This window comes from Propithecus coquereli, unplaced genomic scaffold (assembly GCF_000956105.1).
Source record: "Propithecus coquereli isolate 6110/MARCELLA unplaced genomic scaffold, Pcoq_1.0 Scaffold426, whole genome shotgun sequence".
NCBI classification, from domain to species: Eukaryota; Metazoa; Chordata; class Mammalia; order Primates; family Indriidae; genus Propithecus; species Propithecus coquereli.
This window is the reverse complement of record NW_012150019.1, coordinates 769,889-784,692: the sequence shown is the minus strand read 5'-3', so window position 1 is coordinate 784,692 and position 14,804 is coordinate 769,889. Positions and strand designations below refer to the sequence as shown.

The following is a 14,804-nucleotide window of genomic DNA, read 5'->3' as shown; positions in this document are numbered from 1 at the left end:
ACTAAGTCTCTTTAATATCGTCGTTCAGAAGTTCGCACACACGCACACACAGATCAGAACAAGGCGGGACCGCCAAGGGGAACCGGGAGCCGGCTGGCTCTCCTCTGGGATTGGGAGGTCCGCATCCTGGATTCCCCTCAGCCGGCTGCCCAGGGGGTGGAATGGGTGGAAGGGCGTATTTACAGAGAACAGGACAAGTTTCTTATCCCGGGAAGAAGGGTCCTAAACCAGGAACTTTCCAAATGTCCTTCCAAAAACAACAAAAGGAGAGGTTCTGGGATTAGCAAGAAAATAGGCAGAGACCTGGGTGGAGGAGGGACGAAACTGTACTGCAAAAAGGGGAGTAGCGTGTGGGGGCGTCGCTGCCCCGGGGCTCGGTCCTCCTGGGAAGAAAGAGAAGACTGTGTGTGTCCGTGGGCGAGGCCTGGAGCCACAAGCCCAATCACCGGACAGAATCACCCCGCGGAGAAGAAAAGAAGGCGGAGCCTGCCGACCTGGAGGCGGGGTTTGTCAGGGTTGGGGCGGAGCCTATAGAGGCGGCGGGTCTTTGGGGACCAGAGCGAGGGTGCTCGGCCTGTGGCGCTGTACTTTGAAGGAGTGGGAGCCTGGAGCAACACAGGGCCGAGATCCCAAAAAGCGGCGTCCCTAGGGGTGTGGGCTTTAGAGGGGATCCTGAGGAACTGAATTCGGAGCTTGCTCGAAAGATGAGAGGTTCCCTGGAGGCGGAGTTTAAGAAGTGGCGAAGTCCGACGGCCCCAGAGGCGGGTGTGCAGGGCACCCACCCGGTCCGCGGCAAGACTGCAGAACGCACCTGGGAGGTCGAGGGGCGCAGGGTGGGGCCGGGCTGGGGGCGTTTTTAGGGATCCCAGTAGTTCTCGTGGTGCTGCGCGGCGATGATGATGACTACGGTGAGGATGGTACAGAGCACCATGGCCGCGATGCCCACGGCCAGGGAGATGAAGGAGAAGTTCCGGGCCTCGCGGGAAGCTATCTCGGCCGACACCATGTCTCCGCGGGCCAAGGCCGTGCGCACCTACGGGGCATGGGGTAGGGGAAGTGTAAGAGCTGCTGCCCCGCTCGAACGCCTCAGCCTCCCTCTCAAGTCATCCCCAGAGGCCCAGCACTCCCTGGGACTAAGAAAAACAGAGCGAGCCCCACCCCCCGCCGCTCCCACCTGCACTGCCTTGAAGATGGCGATGATGCCCGTAGGCCAGAAGCAGCAGATGGTGGTCAGCACCGCGATCGGCATGTAGTCGTGCGGCGGGCGCCTCGGCTCCAGTAGGGCCAGCCCGGGGCCCTGTGGCGGCGGCGGGAGAGTCGAGGTCACTCCCGTCCCCCCTGGAGTCCCGCCTGCATAGGGCTGTGGAAGGAAAGTTGCGGGGAAGAGACGTCACTCTGACCCTCTCCCGGCCTACCAGGGTTGGGCGGCTGGCAAAGCGATTTCAAAGACAGCATCCTTACCTGTTGCTTCTCGAAGAAACGATCGCCCACTACCCTTCCCAGACACCCATAAATTCTGCCTAGGCCCCTCTCCTCCCTTCACTGTGTCATTAACCTCCATACTCTTGGGGGTCTTTACACTCTCTCTCCCAAGGGATGGTCACACCCAGGCTCTCCTGGCCTCACTTCAGACCTTGTTTCTTCCCTCCAGACTGCCCTACCCACTCGCCCCCATTCCCAAGTCTTTCCTTTGTCCCTCCTGTCTCAGGCTCTGTTATCTCTACGGCTTTCCCAGGAACACTACCTGTTCCCTGGCCCTCTTTCTCCATCCCACCAGCCCCCACTGTGTCCCCAATTTCAAGTCCTGTTCCACCGTGCCCCCCTCCTCCCACGCCCGTCTGCCCTGCACTCACCGTGCCCACCGGGTAGACAGGCACGTAAGCAGTGCAGGGCTGCAGCTGCAGGGGGTATCCCGGCGCTACGTAGCCCCCCAGCGGCAGGGTGCCCACCGCCCCCGCGTGCGTGGGCACCACGAAGCCGGGGGTCTGTGCAGTCTGGGCCGGCGCCGGCGGGGGCGGGGCGGCGGCGGCGGGCGGCGGCGGGGGAAGCGGGCCCTCGAAGCGAGTCTCCTGCAGGTAAGGGTCGGGTGGCATGCGGGGCAAGGTAGCGCAGCCGGGTGGGGGCGCCCCAGCGGCAGGGCCGGGCGGGGCGTGGTGGGGGGGCCGCGGCAGCGTGGCGGAGGACGAGGGACCACGCTGAGCGGTGGCTGCGGAAGAGGCCAGGCCACCTGCCCCTAAGCGCGGGAGGGTGGCAGTGCCAGACTGGTGGTAGTGGTGGTGGTGGTGATGGTGCGAGGAGGGGGCTGCCTGTGGGGGTGGGGCTGGGGGTTCGGCCGGGGGCTGAGGGGCATTGTAGGGTGGCGGAGAGGTGTGAGGGACTGAGTCTGGGAGTCCTGCGGCGGTGAGCCAAGGAGAGGATAGGGAAGAGTTAAGGCAGACAGCGATGAGATGAGGAGGGGTAAGGGAAGACACGGCGGGTCAGAGATGGAGAGAGATAATGGGACAGACGGGGTGGGGGTAGAGGTAGGGGGGGAAGAGAGAGACAGACAGGTGAGAAGCCAGCTCTCACTTGAGGGGCAAGAGGAGGGCTGTATCTAGGCCGTCTGCACCCCCTTCCTCCTTTCCGTCTAGTTTTCAGGTCACAACTCTCCTCTGCTCCTCTTCCTTCTTTTTCGTCAACATGCACACAGCTCTCACTGGCAGAGCCAATCTTCTATCCTTTGCTATGGCTGCCTTTGGGCTGGCCTATCCGACCTAGTCCTGTGTATGCATATGTGTAGACATGCAGTCCTGTGTTAATATATGCTCAATTCAACAGTTGTAGAAACACATGTGGGATGACATGTTCCACTCTGCCTTCCTTCAGTGGGGGAGAGAGTGCCCTAGCCTCTCTGGGAATCTCAGGACTTCTTTTAGAGAAGATAAGGAAGACTCCTCCGGATTTTACTCCCCTGAGAACCCCCATCGGATCGCGTCTCCATATTTCCCCTCTGGATTTCTCCATGCCAGCCTGAGATTGTCCATCTGTCACTCCAAATGATGCTATCCCCGCAGTACCTGGCTGATGCTAAGCCACGCTGTACCTCCTTCATCCTCTCAACCTGCCCCCTGCCCATGTTGTTGGCAAGGGGCAGACGCTGAGACTGGAAGGAGGAAAGGAAGAGAAGGGAGGGAGATAGAAAGAGAAGGAGTGGGGGTGTTGAGAGCTGGAGAGAGGGGGATGAAACAGAACCACCGCTAGGGAGGGGTAAGGAAGGGGGTTGGGGCAAGGGTGGGGAGAGTCAGGAAACGGTGGAGAGGGCAGGAGGTTTTGTTGCTGTTTTTTACCTGACTTTTCGGATGACATGCCTGCGGTCTCGCTGGGACAGGGTCCCTGCAGCCGGAGTCGGGGGGGAGGAGGGCCCCGCTGGCTCCGGAGTCTGGGTGCGGGATGGCGCAGACGGCAGCAGCGCAGAGATGGAGAGATGAAGGCAGCTGCGGGGGGCGGAGGGAGAGCGGGGAGGGGGGGAGCTTAAAGGGACCGAGGCGAGGGAGGGGGAGCGTTTCAGACGTTGTCCCCTCTCGTTTCAGACGTTCTCCCCTCTCGGTCTCTCCCGGCTCTCGGACTGTCCGGAGCCATGAGGCTCGGCAGTTGCTCGCCTAAGATGGCCGACTAGCCTGCAAAGTGTCTGTAAGTTTCCATTTACACGTTCCCAGCCGAAAGTGATGATGTGGTTCTTGAGAATCGCTCGGGGATGGCCTGTGAGCTAGGGCCTCGGAAAGCACCGCCCCTGTTACTTCCTCTTTCCACCTTACTTAAACCTCTGCTCTGCTGCCAATAAACAAGACTTGATCAGACTCTTGTCTTGTCTCCATTTCTTGTGTCTCCTGCCTCTCCCAATTCCCACTCCTTCCTCCAGGGCTCGCGTTGACTCTCCCGCGGGACGGGACACCGGACCACCTCTCTCCTCCTCTCACCCCGGCATTCAAGCTCCCAGTTTAGGCTCCCTTGGAGTTGTCATGGAAACGGAGGCAAGAGCAGGCGAGGGGGAGGGACTAAGGGAAGGAAGGAGGGAGACAGAACTCTCTAGAGTTTCCCCCTTCAAGATTCTCTGTAGTGATTATATTGTGGGAGGAAGCGGGCAGGTTCTCAGCAGATTCAATACCCCAATTCCCTCTAGACCTGGTTCACTCTGACAGGTCTTCCCCACCTTAGCTTTCCTCAGTTTCCTGCAAGATGCCAGGATGTTCTACTAAATCTTTGGCCCTAGCGTCCTCCTCTTTAGAAGAGACGAATAACTATGTGTGAGAGAGAATTCTGCAGAGTTGAGAACTGAGGTGGTTTGAAAAGTTCCCAGGGTACGGCAGACCTGCCACCCTGGCAATGAAGTGGGAGGTTCAGGTCTAGAATTCGGTCAGCCAGGGAAGAGGGAGAGAAAGAGTTGCAGGGGTGGGGTGGGGGGATGCATAGATACCTTCTTCATCCAGGATTAAGGAGCTGGAGCTCTTTGGGGAGGGGGGTGGTGGGGACAACTGCTCATTTCCGTCAGCTGGGTTTGGGAATGTGTGCTTACTCCCCCATCTCCGTTTGCTGGTTGGGCTGCTTAGCGTTCCTGGCCCAGTCAGTGTTCAGATCCATTCCCTAAATCCCCCTACTCCCACCCACCACTGCCACCAAGATGCATCTCCACCTCCTGAGTCGACCTGAGGCGTAGCCCACTATTGCAGACTTTATTTGCCTATTACATCTTGGGAGCGCGTGGGTGGGGGGAGGGTGAGGATAGGCAGTCTACCGAGATTTACACCAGTTGGGTTTTTTGCAATAACACAGCCAGAGAATCATTATCCGCCCCCCACCCCATCTTTAGACTAGTACTTCCCAGCCCCCAGATGCAGCAGAAGCTCTCCGGGCTGTGTCCCTCCCTGTGTCCAAGCAGAGCCTACAGAGAGGTACAGAGGCCCTCGCCTGAACCAGTCCCAGGTCCTAGAGATTTAGATCACGGCCTCATACCAGTCGTCCTGGTTTCTCAGGCGTTTGCGTGAGCCCCTAACCCCTTCCCCCACTTCATCCTCACATTACAGAAAGCCGAGGGCAAATTGGTTAGATTGGGAGAGACGAGTTTAGACCTAGCAAAGAGCTTGTGAACAGAGGGAGGGGCTCAGACATGCTGAGAAATCCTTTTCTTAGGGGAAACATCTTTGAATGTAAAAGCCCTAACGAGTAAAAGGCCCCAATGGGGCACCAGGATATCGAGTAGGGGTCCCAGATAGGCGGAGGGGTGCGAGCGCCTGGAGCTCGGAAGTCTGATGGAGAGAGTGTGGGTCGGGAGCCCCCCACAGAGAGCTCTGAGGGCTGGATTGTAGGGGTCGTTCCGGTTGAAAGACTAGTCTTAATCACGTGGGCTTGAGTCAGTGTAGCCCAGGGGCCCTCCGCCCCTTTGGGGTGGGTCGTATATGGGGAGGGGAGTGGAGTAGGGCAGCAGAAACTGGGCCAGGCTACTCTTAGCTCGAGAGGCATCGAGGACTCTCTGCGTCTCTGGAGACAAGGGCACTACACGCACTTCAGAATGAAGAGTTGTAAGACGCCTACCTGGGGTGGGCGGGGGTTGAAGGGTACGCCCGGGTTGGCATCAGTCCTCCAGACCACCCTGCCACTCACCCACCACTCACCCAGCGCCGACAAAATGCGGAGGACTACCTTTTCCCAGTCCACCCGCACCGCCCCTTGGGTAGAGAAAACTTCACGTTCCGCTGCGGAGCCAGACCCTGGATTGGGAAGTGCGGGGAATCAAGGCAGGGAAATCAGACCCTTGGGTGGGTGGGTGCAGTGGGGTCTGGAGCGTCCTTCTTTCGATTTCCAGGACATGTTTGCTGCTTTTTCCTCTCCCCACCGGACTAAATGCATCGCTCCGCCTATTTCCTCCCCCACTCCTAGGGCGCAATGGAATGTTCCATTGTCCCTCCGGTCCCAGGCCTGCGTTGCGGGGGACGCTCACACGGTTGCCAGGGAAAGCCCCGGACGTGACGGCTGTGCGCGACCCCGAGCAGCCAGCCCTGCCCACCCCCCTGTCCGTCATTCCCGTGCGCGCTCTCTCCTCAAACCCTTCCCCTCCCCCCTGGGTTCCAGACGTGGGAGAAGTAAACAGCGGGCGGAGCGAGGGCCTACAGACCCAGGCCAGGTGGAAGTTTGCACTTTCCAGGGGGCCTGGGCTGCTCCTCAGGGGTCTTGCAGAACCCTTGGTTGTGCATGGCTGGGGTGACGCGTTAGGAAGATGCTGGGCCTAGGACCGAGTCCCTCAGGCGCTGAGTTAGGGGCGGGACTTCGGGTGCGCGTTGGTGCGTCAACGTGGTAGGGGGGTGTGTTTGTAGGGAGACGACTGGAGTATGTTAAAAGTAGGCTATTTTGTAACAAAGACCTAGCGTGGAAGCGGGGGCGGGGGGGGTAGGCTTGATTGCCGGCGTTTGCTCCGAGGGGAGAGGGTGTTGTCATCTCCCTCACAGGCCCTCATCGTCCCCTTCTCAGGCGGGAGCATGCTGGGGCTCTGGGGGCAGCGGCTCCCCTCGGCGTGGGTCCTGCTTCTGTTGCCTTTCCTGCCGCTGCTGCTGCCCGCAGCCCCCTCGCCCCGCCACACGTCCTACAAGCCGGTCATCGTGGTGCATGGGCTCTTCGACAGCTCGTACAGCTTCCGCCACCTGCTGGAATACATCAACGAGGTCTGGCAAAGGACACTCGGGGCGGAGGGCACTAGAGGCGTCTACAGTGCCCGGGGAGGGAGAGCGGGGAACTGAAAGCCACCCTCAGGTCCTGCCCAGATCCTCGGGGAGCTGGTGCTGGCGTGGGGACAGTTGGGGGCTGATGGGATCCCTGGTTCTGGCAGGGCACAATAGGCATGTGGACACGGGCGAGGGGGTGGTGTGTCGGGGGTTCTTAGCTCATCCTTGGTGGCTGCATTGCCCCCTTCCCACAGACACACCCTGGGACTGTGGTGACAGTGCTCGATCTCTTCGATGGGAGAGAGAGCTTGCGACCCCTGTGGGAACAGGTGCAAGGGTTCCGAGAGGCTGTGGTCCCCATCATGGCAAAGGCCCCTCGAGGGGTGCATCTCATCTGCTACTCGCAGGGTAGGCAACTCCTCTGCCCTCGACTCCTAAGCCCTAGCCGAGGCTTGGTCCGGATCTGAGGGATGCTTCCTAGTGTCCCTTTTCCTGAACCACATTGCTCCAGCCAGAGCTCCGGTACCTGAGCCCTTCTTTTCTGACTTCCCTCAGCACGTGGGACTTATCTCTGTCTTGAATGGGAGGGAGGCTCCCTGCACTGCTACCCCTTCTTTCCCCATTACCCATGTACTTGGACATAAAGGCTAATGGGGCAGGTGAAAGCATCCTAGAGTTAGGGTCAGGAGGCCCAGTATCTAATTCTGGCTCTGTTACTTACATGATGTGTTGTGATCTGTTGGCACAGGGTGTGCCTGTCTTCTCTGAGCCTCAGTCTCCCTTATGTACAGTGTGTTGGGGGGGACAGTGGGGGCAGGTACTGTTGGCCTGGCTGTCCTGAAGTCCCTGCCCAATGTGTTCTGCCTGCAGGGGGCCTCGTGTGCCGAGCACTGCTCTCTGTCATGGACGATCACAATGTGGATTCTTTCATCTCCCTCTCTTCTCCACAGATGGGACAGTATGGAGGTGAGTGGGCACTGAGCTCCATAGAAGGCCTGGAGTTTGGAGTGGGGGGCAAGAGATTTATGGTCACCTGGCACTGTTGTTACTCTTGCCAGACACAGATTATTTGAAGTGGCTGTTCCCCACCTCCATGAGGTCTAATCTCTACCGGATCTGTTATAGCCCCTGGGGCCAGGAATTCTCCATCTGTAACTACTGGCACGGTGAGTGGTGGATGCTGAACTGGGGGCCTCCGTAGAGATGGCACTGTAGAGTGTAGGGTCTCGCTGCTCCCACCTCTACCATAACCAATAGCAGTGATGATAGTAATAACTTACTTTTATTGAGCACTTACTATTTGAACAGGTACTTTTCAAAATGCTTTATGTTGTCACCTTATTGCCTCAGAGTATAGCCTGATGCAGAGGTCAGCAAACCTTTTCTGTAAAGGGCCAGATAGTAAGTCTTTTTGGCTTTGTAGGCCATCCATATGGTCTGTGTCATAACTATTCAGTTCTGCTGTTGTAGTCTGGAAGCAGCCATAGACCATATATAAATGAATGTGTGTTTCTGTATTGCAATAAAACTTTATTTATAAAAACAAGCAGCAGGCTGGATTGGGCCTACTGGTTACAGTTTGCCAACCCCTGGTGTAGTATTTTGACTGACAAATGTAAAGACTACTTGGGTTTGAAGCCTGACCTTACTAGGTGACTTTGGGCAAGTTACTGTGTCTCAGTTTTCCTTATCTGTAAAATAGTAATATAGTACATATCTCATAGGCTGGTTGTGAAAATTAAATAAATTAAATGAATGCAAAGTACTTCGAACAGTACCTGGCTCATACAGGTGCTAGATAAAAGTGCTTGCTATCATGTTAACAATCATTGTTACTATTTTATTGCTGTCCACTTTGACTTGTACCGCAGCCCCCAGTCTTGCTTCCCCTCTGCCTCCCTATCTTTCTAACTGCTGTTTGTACCCAGACCCCCACCATGATGACTTATACCTCAATGCCAGCAGCTTCCTGGCCCTGATCAATGGGGAAAGAGATCATCCCAATGCCACAGGTGAGAGTCCAGGCTTCTACCTGCGTCCCCGTTTCTGCTTCTCTGACCTCCTCTGTTCTCTCTCCAACCTGCCCTGATCCCTGTGGCTGACTCAGGCTCTCTTCCCATCTTGCAGCATGGCGGAAGAACTTTCTTCGTGTGGGCCGCCTGGTGCTGATTGGGGGCCCTGATGATGGTGTTATTACTCCTTGGCAGTCCAGGTAATAAGGGACTGTGTGGCCTGAAGATTGACTAAAGACATCTCCAATCCCCACCAGTTTTTGTCTCATGCCTAAAAGTGGTCTGCTCCTCCCACTGTTCAGTTAATGCCCCCCAGCTTCACCCGACGCCAAAACCTGGGAATCATACCCCAACCCCTCGTATCTAGCCAGTCACTAAGTCCTGCTGATTCTACTTCCTCTCCCTCCCTACCATTCCCCCTTTGTAAAAACTTTCAATTTTGAAATAATTATGGATTCATGGGAAATTGCAAAGGTAGTATAGAGAGGCCCTTCACCCAGTTTCCCCCAGTGGTTGCATCCTACATAACTATAGCACAATATCAAAACCAGGAAATTGACATTGGTACAATGTACGTGTGTAGTTCCGTGCCATTTTATCACATTTCCTACTACCTCACCTCTTTACTTATCTGGACTATTGTGACAGCTTCCATCCTCGTCCCCTCCATGCTATTCCTTGGGAAAATCCATGGCTCCATGGCCCTATGTGCTTGCGTCTGTTATAGGTCATCATGGGTGATCTGAAATGTCACCTGAGCTACTTTAGTCACTCAACAATTATTTATTGAGCACTGTGGGCCCAGGCACTGTTCTGGGCTGTGGGAGTGCAGTAGTAAGTAAAAGAGAAGTCCCCAGTGTTACATAGCTTACACTCTAGTTAGGGAGACGGCTAATAAATGTAAGTGTGTATGTCAGGTGGTGATAAAATAAGGCAGGGGAAGGGAGTAGAGGATGACTGGGACCTAGTTTCAGTAGTGGCCAAAGCAGTCCTCCTGGAAGAGTTGCCATTTGAACAGAGACCGAAGGAAGTGAGGGAGGCAGTTGCATTCTGGGGGAGGAACCCCTCCAAGGAGGAGTAGCACCTGCAAACGCGTTGGGGCAGATGTGGAAAACGAGGCCAGTGAGGAACCTGAAGCCTTCTGATTTTAAGATTCTTCCTTTTAAGCACCAAAGGAGGCAAGAAAAGCTTCATTTTTCTTTGCTGTGCCCCTTTTCATAAAAGAATTTGTTCTGCAAAATTTGGTTTCAGTCAAAAGGCTGCACTTAAGGACCCAGGCAACATTTTGCCGTAAGGCCACAGGTTCCCCACCCCTGGCAGAGGTGGGAGAGGAGGTTAAAAGAGGTGTCAGGGGACCAGTTTTGTCAAACCTTTATAGGCCAAAGTAAGCCCTTGATTTTTTTTTCTTTTTTATTGTGATAAAATATTGTGATAAAATATACATAACAAAAATTACCATTTTAACCATTTTTAACTACAGTTTTGTGGCATTAAGTACATTCGCACTGTTGTGTAACTACCACCCATCACCACCATCCATCTCTAGAACTTTTTTCCCCCTGAAACTCCGTACCCATTAAACAACTCTTCCTCCCCACTTCCCCAAAGTCCCTGGTAACTAGGGCCTTTGATTTTTGTTTCCTGAGTGAGATGGAAAGACACTGGAGGGTTCTGAGTGAAGGCATGACATCCCTTACAGTATTGTAATAATATAATAGTAAGGATGAGTTTAATATACGTTATTTCATTTCACATCTACAGCAACCCTATAAATGATAGTGATTGCACGTGGTTTTATAGCATTTTTTATGTCCCATGTCGCACTGTTTTAAGTACTTGTCATATATTAGCTCATTTAATCCTCATACCAGCCCTATGTGGTAAATCACTCTTATCTTCATTTGACATATGAAGGAAACGTAGGTGCGAAGAGATGAGATAACTTGCCTGCATTCATAGTTTGTAAGTGGTGAGGTCAGGCTATCTGGCTCTTAACCACAGTGTTTTACTTCCTTTCTATGAAGTATTCTTACATAGCACAATGAGTGTAAGTAATATGCTCACACACTGGGCGGAGTGTGGCAGAGGTGGGGTTCAAATCCAGGTCTATGTGCCCCTACTGCTTTCCTACCCTTTCTGAAATTCAGCCCAACATTGCCTCCAGGCTTCCAATCCAGCTCCCCCAAGCACCCAGCTATGCCTCGCCTCTGTGCCTTTGCTCTTAGAATTCCCTTTGCCGGGACGGCCTTACCTGGTCCAGGATCATCGCCGGGAAGCCTTTGTTGATGTCTAAAACTAGGGTAGTGGCCTTTCCACTTTGCTCCCATAGTCTATCGGACTTAACACTATTAGCATTTATTCAGTTATTCATGGCCAGGGGCCATTCAGTGCCCATGCTAGTTAAATATTCTTTAATTTAAAAAATTTTAAGACCTTTTTATTTTGAAATTCCATACTTAAGTTACAAAATAATGCAAAGCATTCTTGTATATGCCTCACCTAGATTTCCCAAATGTTAACATTTTACCATGTTTACATAAATATCTTTTTTCTCTCTATATATACTTATATATTTACATGTTAATATTATATTAAAATATGTTTATTAAATATTTAATATATAAATTTTTTGTGTGAACCTTTTGATAGTAGGTTGTAGACATATCTCTTTACCCCTAAATACTTAAGCGTGTCAGTGAACATTTCCTATGAACAGGTTATCTTTTACATATCTATGACATAATTATCAAAATCAGGAAATTAACATTGACAATTGTCCTTATAGAAAAAAATACCCAGTGTAAGCTCCAGCTCAGGATCCCATGTTGCATTGAGTTGTCATGTTTTTTTTGTTCGTTTTTAGAGACAGGGTCTCGCTTTGTCGCCCAGGCTGTAGTGCAGTGGCACAACTGTAGCTCACTGCAGCCTCATACTCCAGGGCTCAAGTGATCCTCCTCCAGCAGCCTCCTGAGTAGCTGGGACTACAGGTGTGTGCCACTGTGCCTGGATAACTTTTTATTTTATTTTGTTTTGTAGAGACAGGGTCTTGCTATGTTGCTCAGGCTGGTCTTGAACTCCTGGCCTCAAGTGATTCTTAGCCTACCAAAGTGCTGGGGTTACAGGAGTGAGCCACTGCACCCAGCCATTGATATTTTTGAAGCATATGGACCAGCTATTTTGTAGAATGTTCCTCAGTTTGGGTTTGTTGGATATTTCCTCACGATTAGATTCAGGTTATGCATTTCTGATGGGAATTCTACAGAAGTGATGCTGTATCTTCAGTGCATCACCTCATGAGATAATGATATCCAGCCAGTTAAATATTTCTGGGTATCCTCCCTGCTGCCCGTCTCCCCAGTAGGCTGTGAGTTCCTGAAGGACCCTAGCCCACCTTGATTTTCTCCAGCTCTCCTGATAACCTGCACCCAAATCTCTTTGTAGCTTCTTTGGTTTCTATGATGCAAATGAGACGGTCTTGGAGATGGAGGAGCAACTGGTGAGCACCCTGGGATTACCCCTGCTTCACTCACTGTCCTGCCCCATTCTGGAGCCCTCCCTGCCAATGACTCCTTAGCCGAAGGGTTCACCCTGTGGGGAGGAGGCCCAGGACACCAACAGTAACTCACATTATCTCTCCTTGTGTCTTTCTTCCATGCTCCCGTGCCCCTTTGCCCACCTTGAAGGTTTATCTGCGTGATTCCTTTGGGCTGAAGACTCTCTTGGCCCGGGGGGCCATAGTGAGGTGTCCGATGGCCGGGATCTCCCACACGGCCTGGCATTCCAACCGCACCCTTTATGAGACCTGCATTGAACCTTGGCTCTCCTGAGGATGTCCTCAGAGTCCCCAGGACCTCCCCAGCCCAGAAACCAAGTGGTGGCCTTGGAAAGCAGATGTCAGGCTCTGGCATGCCTATGACCACCTCATTGCTCCCACACTGCCCCCCACCCACCAGATCTCCCAGAAGCCCCCCTCTTCTGTTCCTCCGTGAATGAAAAGTTCCGGTCTCCCCTACCTCGTGTCCTCTTACTTGGAGGGTTGCTCCATGCTCTCCCTTTCTCCCAGGGCCGAAGTTGGGAAGTGAGAAACCAGGTTTTTAACTCGTGGCTGCTCCTGTTGCTGCTGCTGCTGCTGCTCCTCCGTATCTGGCTGTACAGGAGGACAACCCAGCCCCTGCCCACCACAGGGGTCTTCCAGGCCACTCAGGACATTTTTAGCTTCTGTCTTCCCCATGTTCCTTTTTTCTCTGAACTCCCCTGTCATCAGCCCTCCCAACCCCCAAGAGGGACTACCCATGAGAGTGGGGTTCTGAGGCTCCCCCATGGGGACAGTACCGTTCTCAAAGTGTCAGTGTTGGGGAATATCTGTGGCCTGTGAGGCCCATCTCAGGTTTGGGGATCCCCCAGTCCCTATGATCAGTGTTGGGGTAACCCCTGGGAGCCTAGTTTCTTTGAGGCTCCAGCCCTTCTTTTAACTACCCTTGAAGGGGTGTTACCCTGTATTTATGGAAATAAAGTTCCATTTCCTCAGTGTGGCTTGGCTCATTTCCAGGTGAACGGAACCTGGTTCCTCAAGGAGGGTGGGGATAGAGAGCTTGAGGTCTGGGTGCCCGGATGCCTGGTCTGGGGTGGGGACCCCCCCTTGGTGTTTCCGTTCTCTCTCAATGCCCATTCTTGTGGGTTCCTGATTCTCTGTGGGTTCTTTCCTGCTGAAGACAATTCTCTTCCTGTCATAGCCTAAGATTGGGGGGCTGAGCCCAGGGCTCCAGTAGTTTGGGCCTCAGCCTCATGGGTGGAATGTGCCTGCCACCCCCAGGCTAGACAAGGGGCCTGAGGGTCAGGGTGGGCATTTGTTGTGCCCCTTTTTGAGCTTTGTAGGCCAGGGCTGGGTGAGGGGCTGGACAATGAGCCTCCTCTTTCTTGAAAGAAGGAATTTTGGCTGAGACAATAGGGCCCTGTCTACTCTGGCATGGGGGGTGGTAGCTGACTCAACTCTGTTCCCCCCTAAGCCCTAGCAAATGTCAGCAAGAGATGGGGGCAGTTTTTCCTTTGGTGCCCTGGGCTGCCCACCTGCCCCTTTGTGACGACTTGCCCTTCTTTCTTTCCTCAGCTGATCTTGCCTCTTCTCCCAGGACCTGACCTGCTTTTTCCCTGCCAGCTCTGTCTCTCTACCCTCCCCCTAAGTCTCCCCCAGTCTGTGTTAGGTTGAAGGTGGGGGCAAGGGCCAGGGGTACTGGTGTTGTTATAAAACCAGTAGCCTCTGCTGATTTGGGGAGTTCAGAAATAGGAGGCCTCAGAGGGTTGGGAAGATACTTCTAGGAAAGCCTTTGTGGGGTGGGGATGAGGGCAGTGGGATTTGACTCCACTGAACTGACCAGGCTGGAACCAAAGAGAAGGCTTGTGGGAGGGGGCAGGGATGGGAGGACTCTGGCCCAGCCCCTCCTCTCCTTCCCAGCCTGCCCCTGCCACCCACCAGTCTGAGCTGCTGCTGCTGAGGCTGGTCTGCTTGAAGTCTCCCAGGACAGAGGGGAAGCCAGGTGGGAAGAGAGTGTTGATGGGGAAAGAGTTGGGGTCACTCAGAACCCCAGGGTGGGTGTGAGTTGGAGGCCTTGTTGGAATGAGGGATGTGCATCTAGGGTGTATGTGATGGTGTGGGTGTGTGAAAGTAGGACTTGGTTTAAGGTGTGGCATTTGTGGAATTTGGTTCCAGGTGCTCGGGTTTGCGTGTAAGGTGTGAGGGTGTATGATATCTGGGGTTTTGAAGGTGTGAAGATTAAGTTATAAGAGGGCATGTTAAAGATAGTGTCCTGAGGGGACGGTTGGCCATGTGTCTGTCCCTCCAGGTTGTGCAGAGAGGATTAGGAGCGGATAGGTTAGAGGGGTGGTGGAGGGCATGCTTTGAGGTGTGAGCTTGTATGATGCTGAATGGATCATGATAAGCTACAGGATAGGATGGTCTTAGTTAAATGTACACAAAGGTGTAAACAATCTTGGTGGCTAGTGTGTGAAAGTGAATGTCCTGACCCCCTTAGAGGGTACCAGCAGACTGCTCTTGGAAGGGCTGGGGCTGGAGAAGTTAACAGGAGAGGGGAAGGGCAGCCAT

The 14,804-nt window shown here is 53.8% G+C and overlaps 2 protein-coding genes across 3 annotated transcripts; one reads left to right on the top strand and one right to left on the bottom strand.

Moving 5' to 3' along the window:
* On the bottom strand, positions 1-3,463 carry PRRT1 (proline-rich transmembrane protein 1). The gene is made up of 4 exons (XM_012653666.1): positions 3,327-3,463; positions 1,854-2,392; positions 1,175-1,360; positions 1-1,033 (listed from the first exon to the last, which is right to left on the bottom strand). Exons 1-4 carry the CDS (start codon positions 3,343-3,345, stop codon positions 857-859), a joined length of 921 nt encoding a protein of 306 aa, XP_012509120.1. The 5' UTR covers positions 3,346-3,463; the 3' UTR covers positions 1-856.
* A 2,504-nt stretch (positions 3,464-5,967) lies between these two features.
* On the top strand, positions 5,968-13,236 carry PPT2 (palmitoyl-protein thioesterase 2). Of its 2 annotated transcripts, none has more exons than XM_012653661.1 (9): positions 5,968-6,157; positions 6,502-6,692; positions 6,947-7,100; positions 7,563-7,658; positions 7,751-7,858; positions 8,621-8,704; positions 8,820-8,904; positions 12,146-12,200; positions 12,768-13,236. In XM_012653661.1, exons 2-9 carry the CDS (start codon positions 6,510-6,512, stop codon positions 13,077-13,079), a joined length of 1,077 nt encoding a protein of 358 aa, XP_012509115.1. In that variant the 5' UTR covers positions 5,968-6,157; positions 6,502-6,509; the 3' UTR covers positions 13,080-13,236. The 2 variants fall into 2 exon arrangements, with proteins under 2 accessions (XP_012509115.1, XP_012509116.1); XM_012653662.1 differs by having other exon boundaries at positions 12,388-13,234.
* The last annotated feature ends 1,568 nt before the right edge of the window (positions 13,237-14,804 follow it).

What these genes read in the sequence shown, in the direction of transcription:
- PPT2 (XM_012653661.1), top strand. Translation starts at nt 6,510, where the DNA reads ATGCTGGGGCTCTGGGGGCAGCGGCTCCCCTCGGCGTGGGTCCTGCTT. An exon ending in TGCTGGAATACATCAACGAG is followed by an intron (nt 6,693 to 6,946) that starts GTCTGGCAAAGG and finishes CCCTTCCCACAG; the next exon opens with ACACACCCTGGGACTGTGGT. An exon ending in CATCTGTAACTACTGGCACG is followed by an intron (nt 7,859 to 8,620) that starts GTGAGTGGTGGA and finishes GTTTGTACCCAG; the next exon opens with ACCCCCACCATGATGACTTA.
- PRRT1 (XM_012653666.1), bottom strand. An exon ending in CTGTCTACCCGGTGGGCACG is followed by an intron (nt 1,361 to 1,853) that starts GTGAGTGCAGGG and finishes TTCCTTCCACAG; the next exon opens with CCCTATGCAGGCGGGACTCC. An exon ending in CCATCTTCAAGGCAGTGCAG is followed by an intron (nt 1,034 to 1,174) that starts GTGGGAGCGGCG and finishes CATGCCCCGTAG; the next exon opens with GTGCGCACGGCCTTGGCCCG.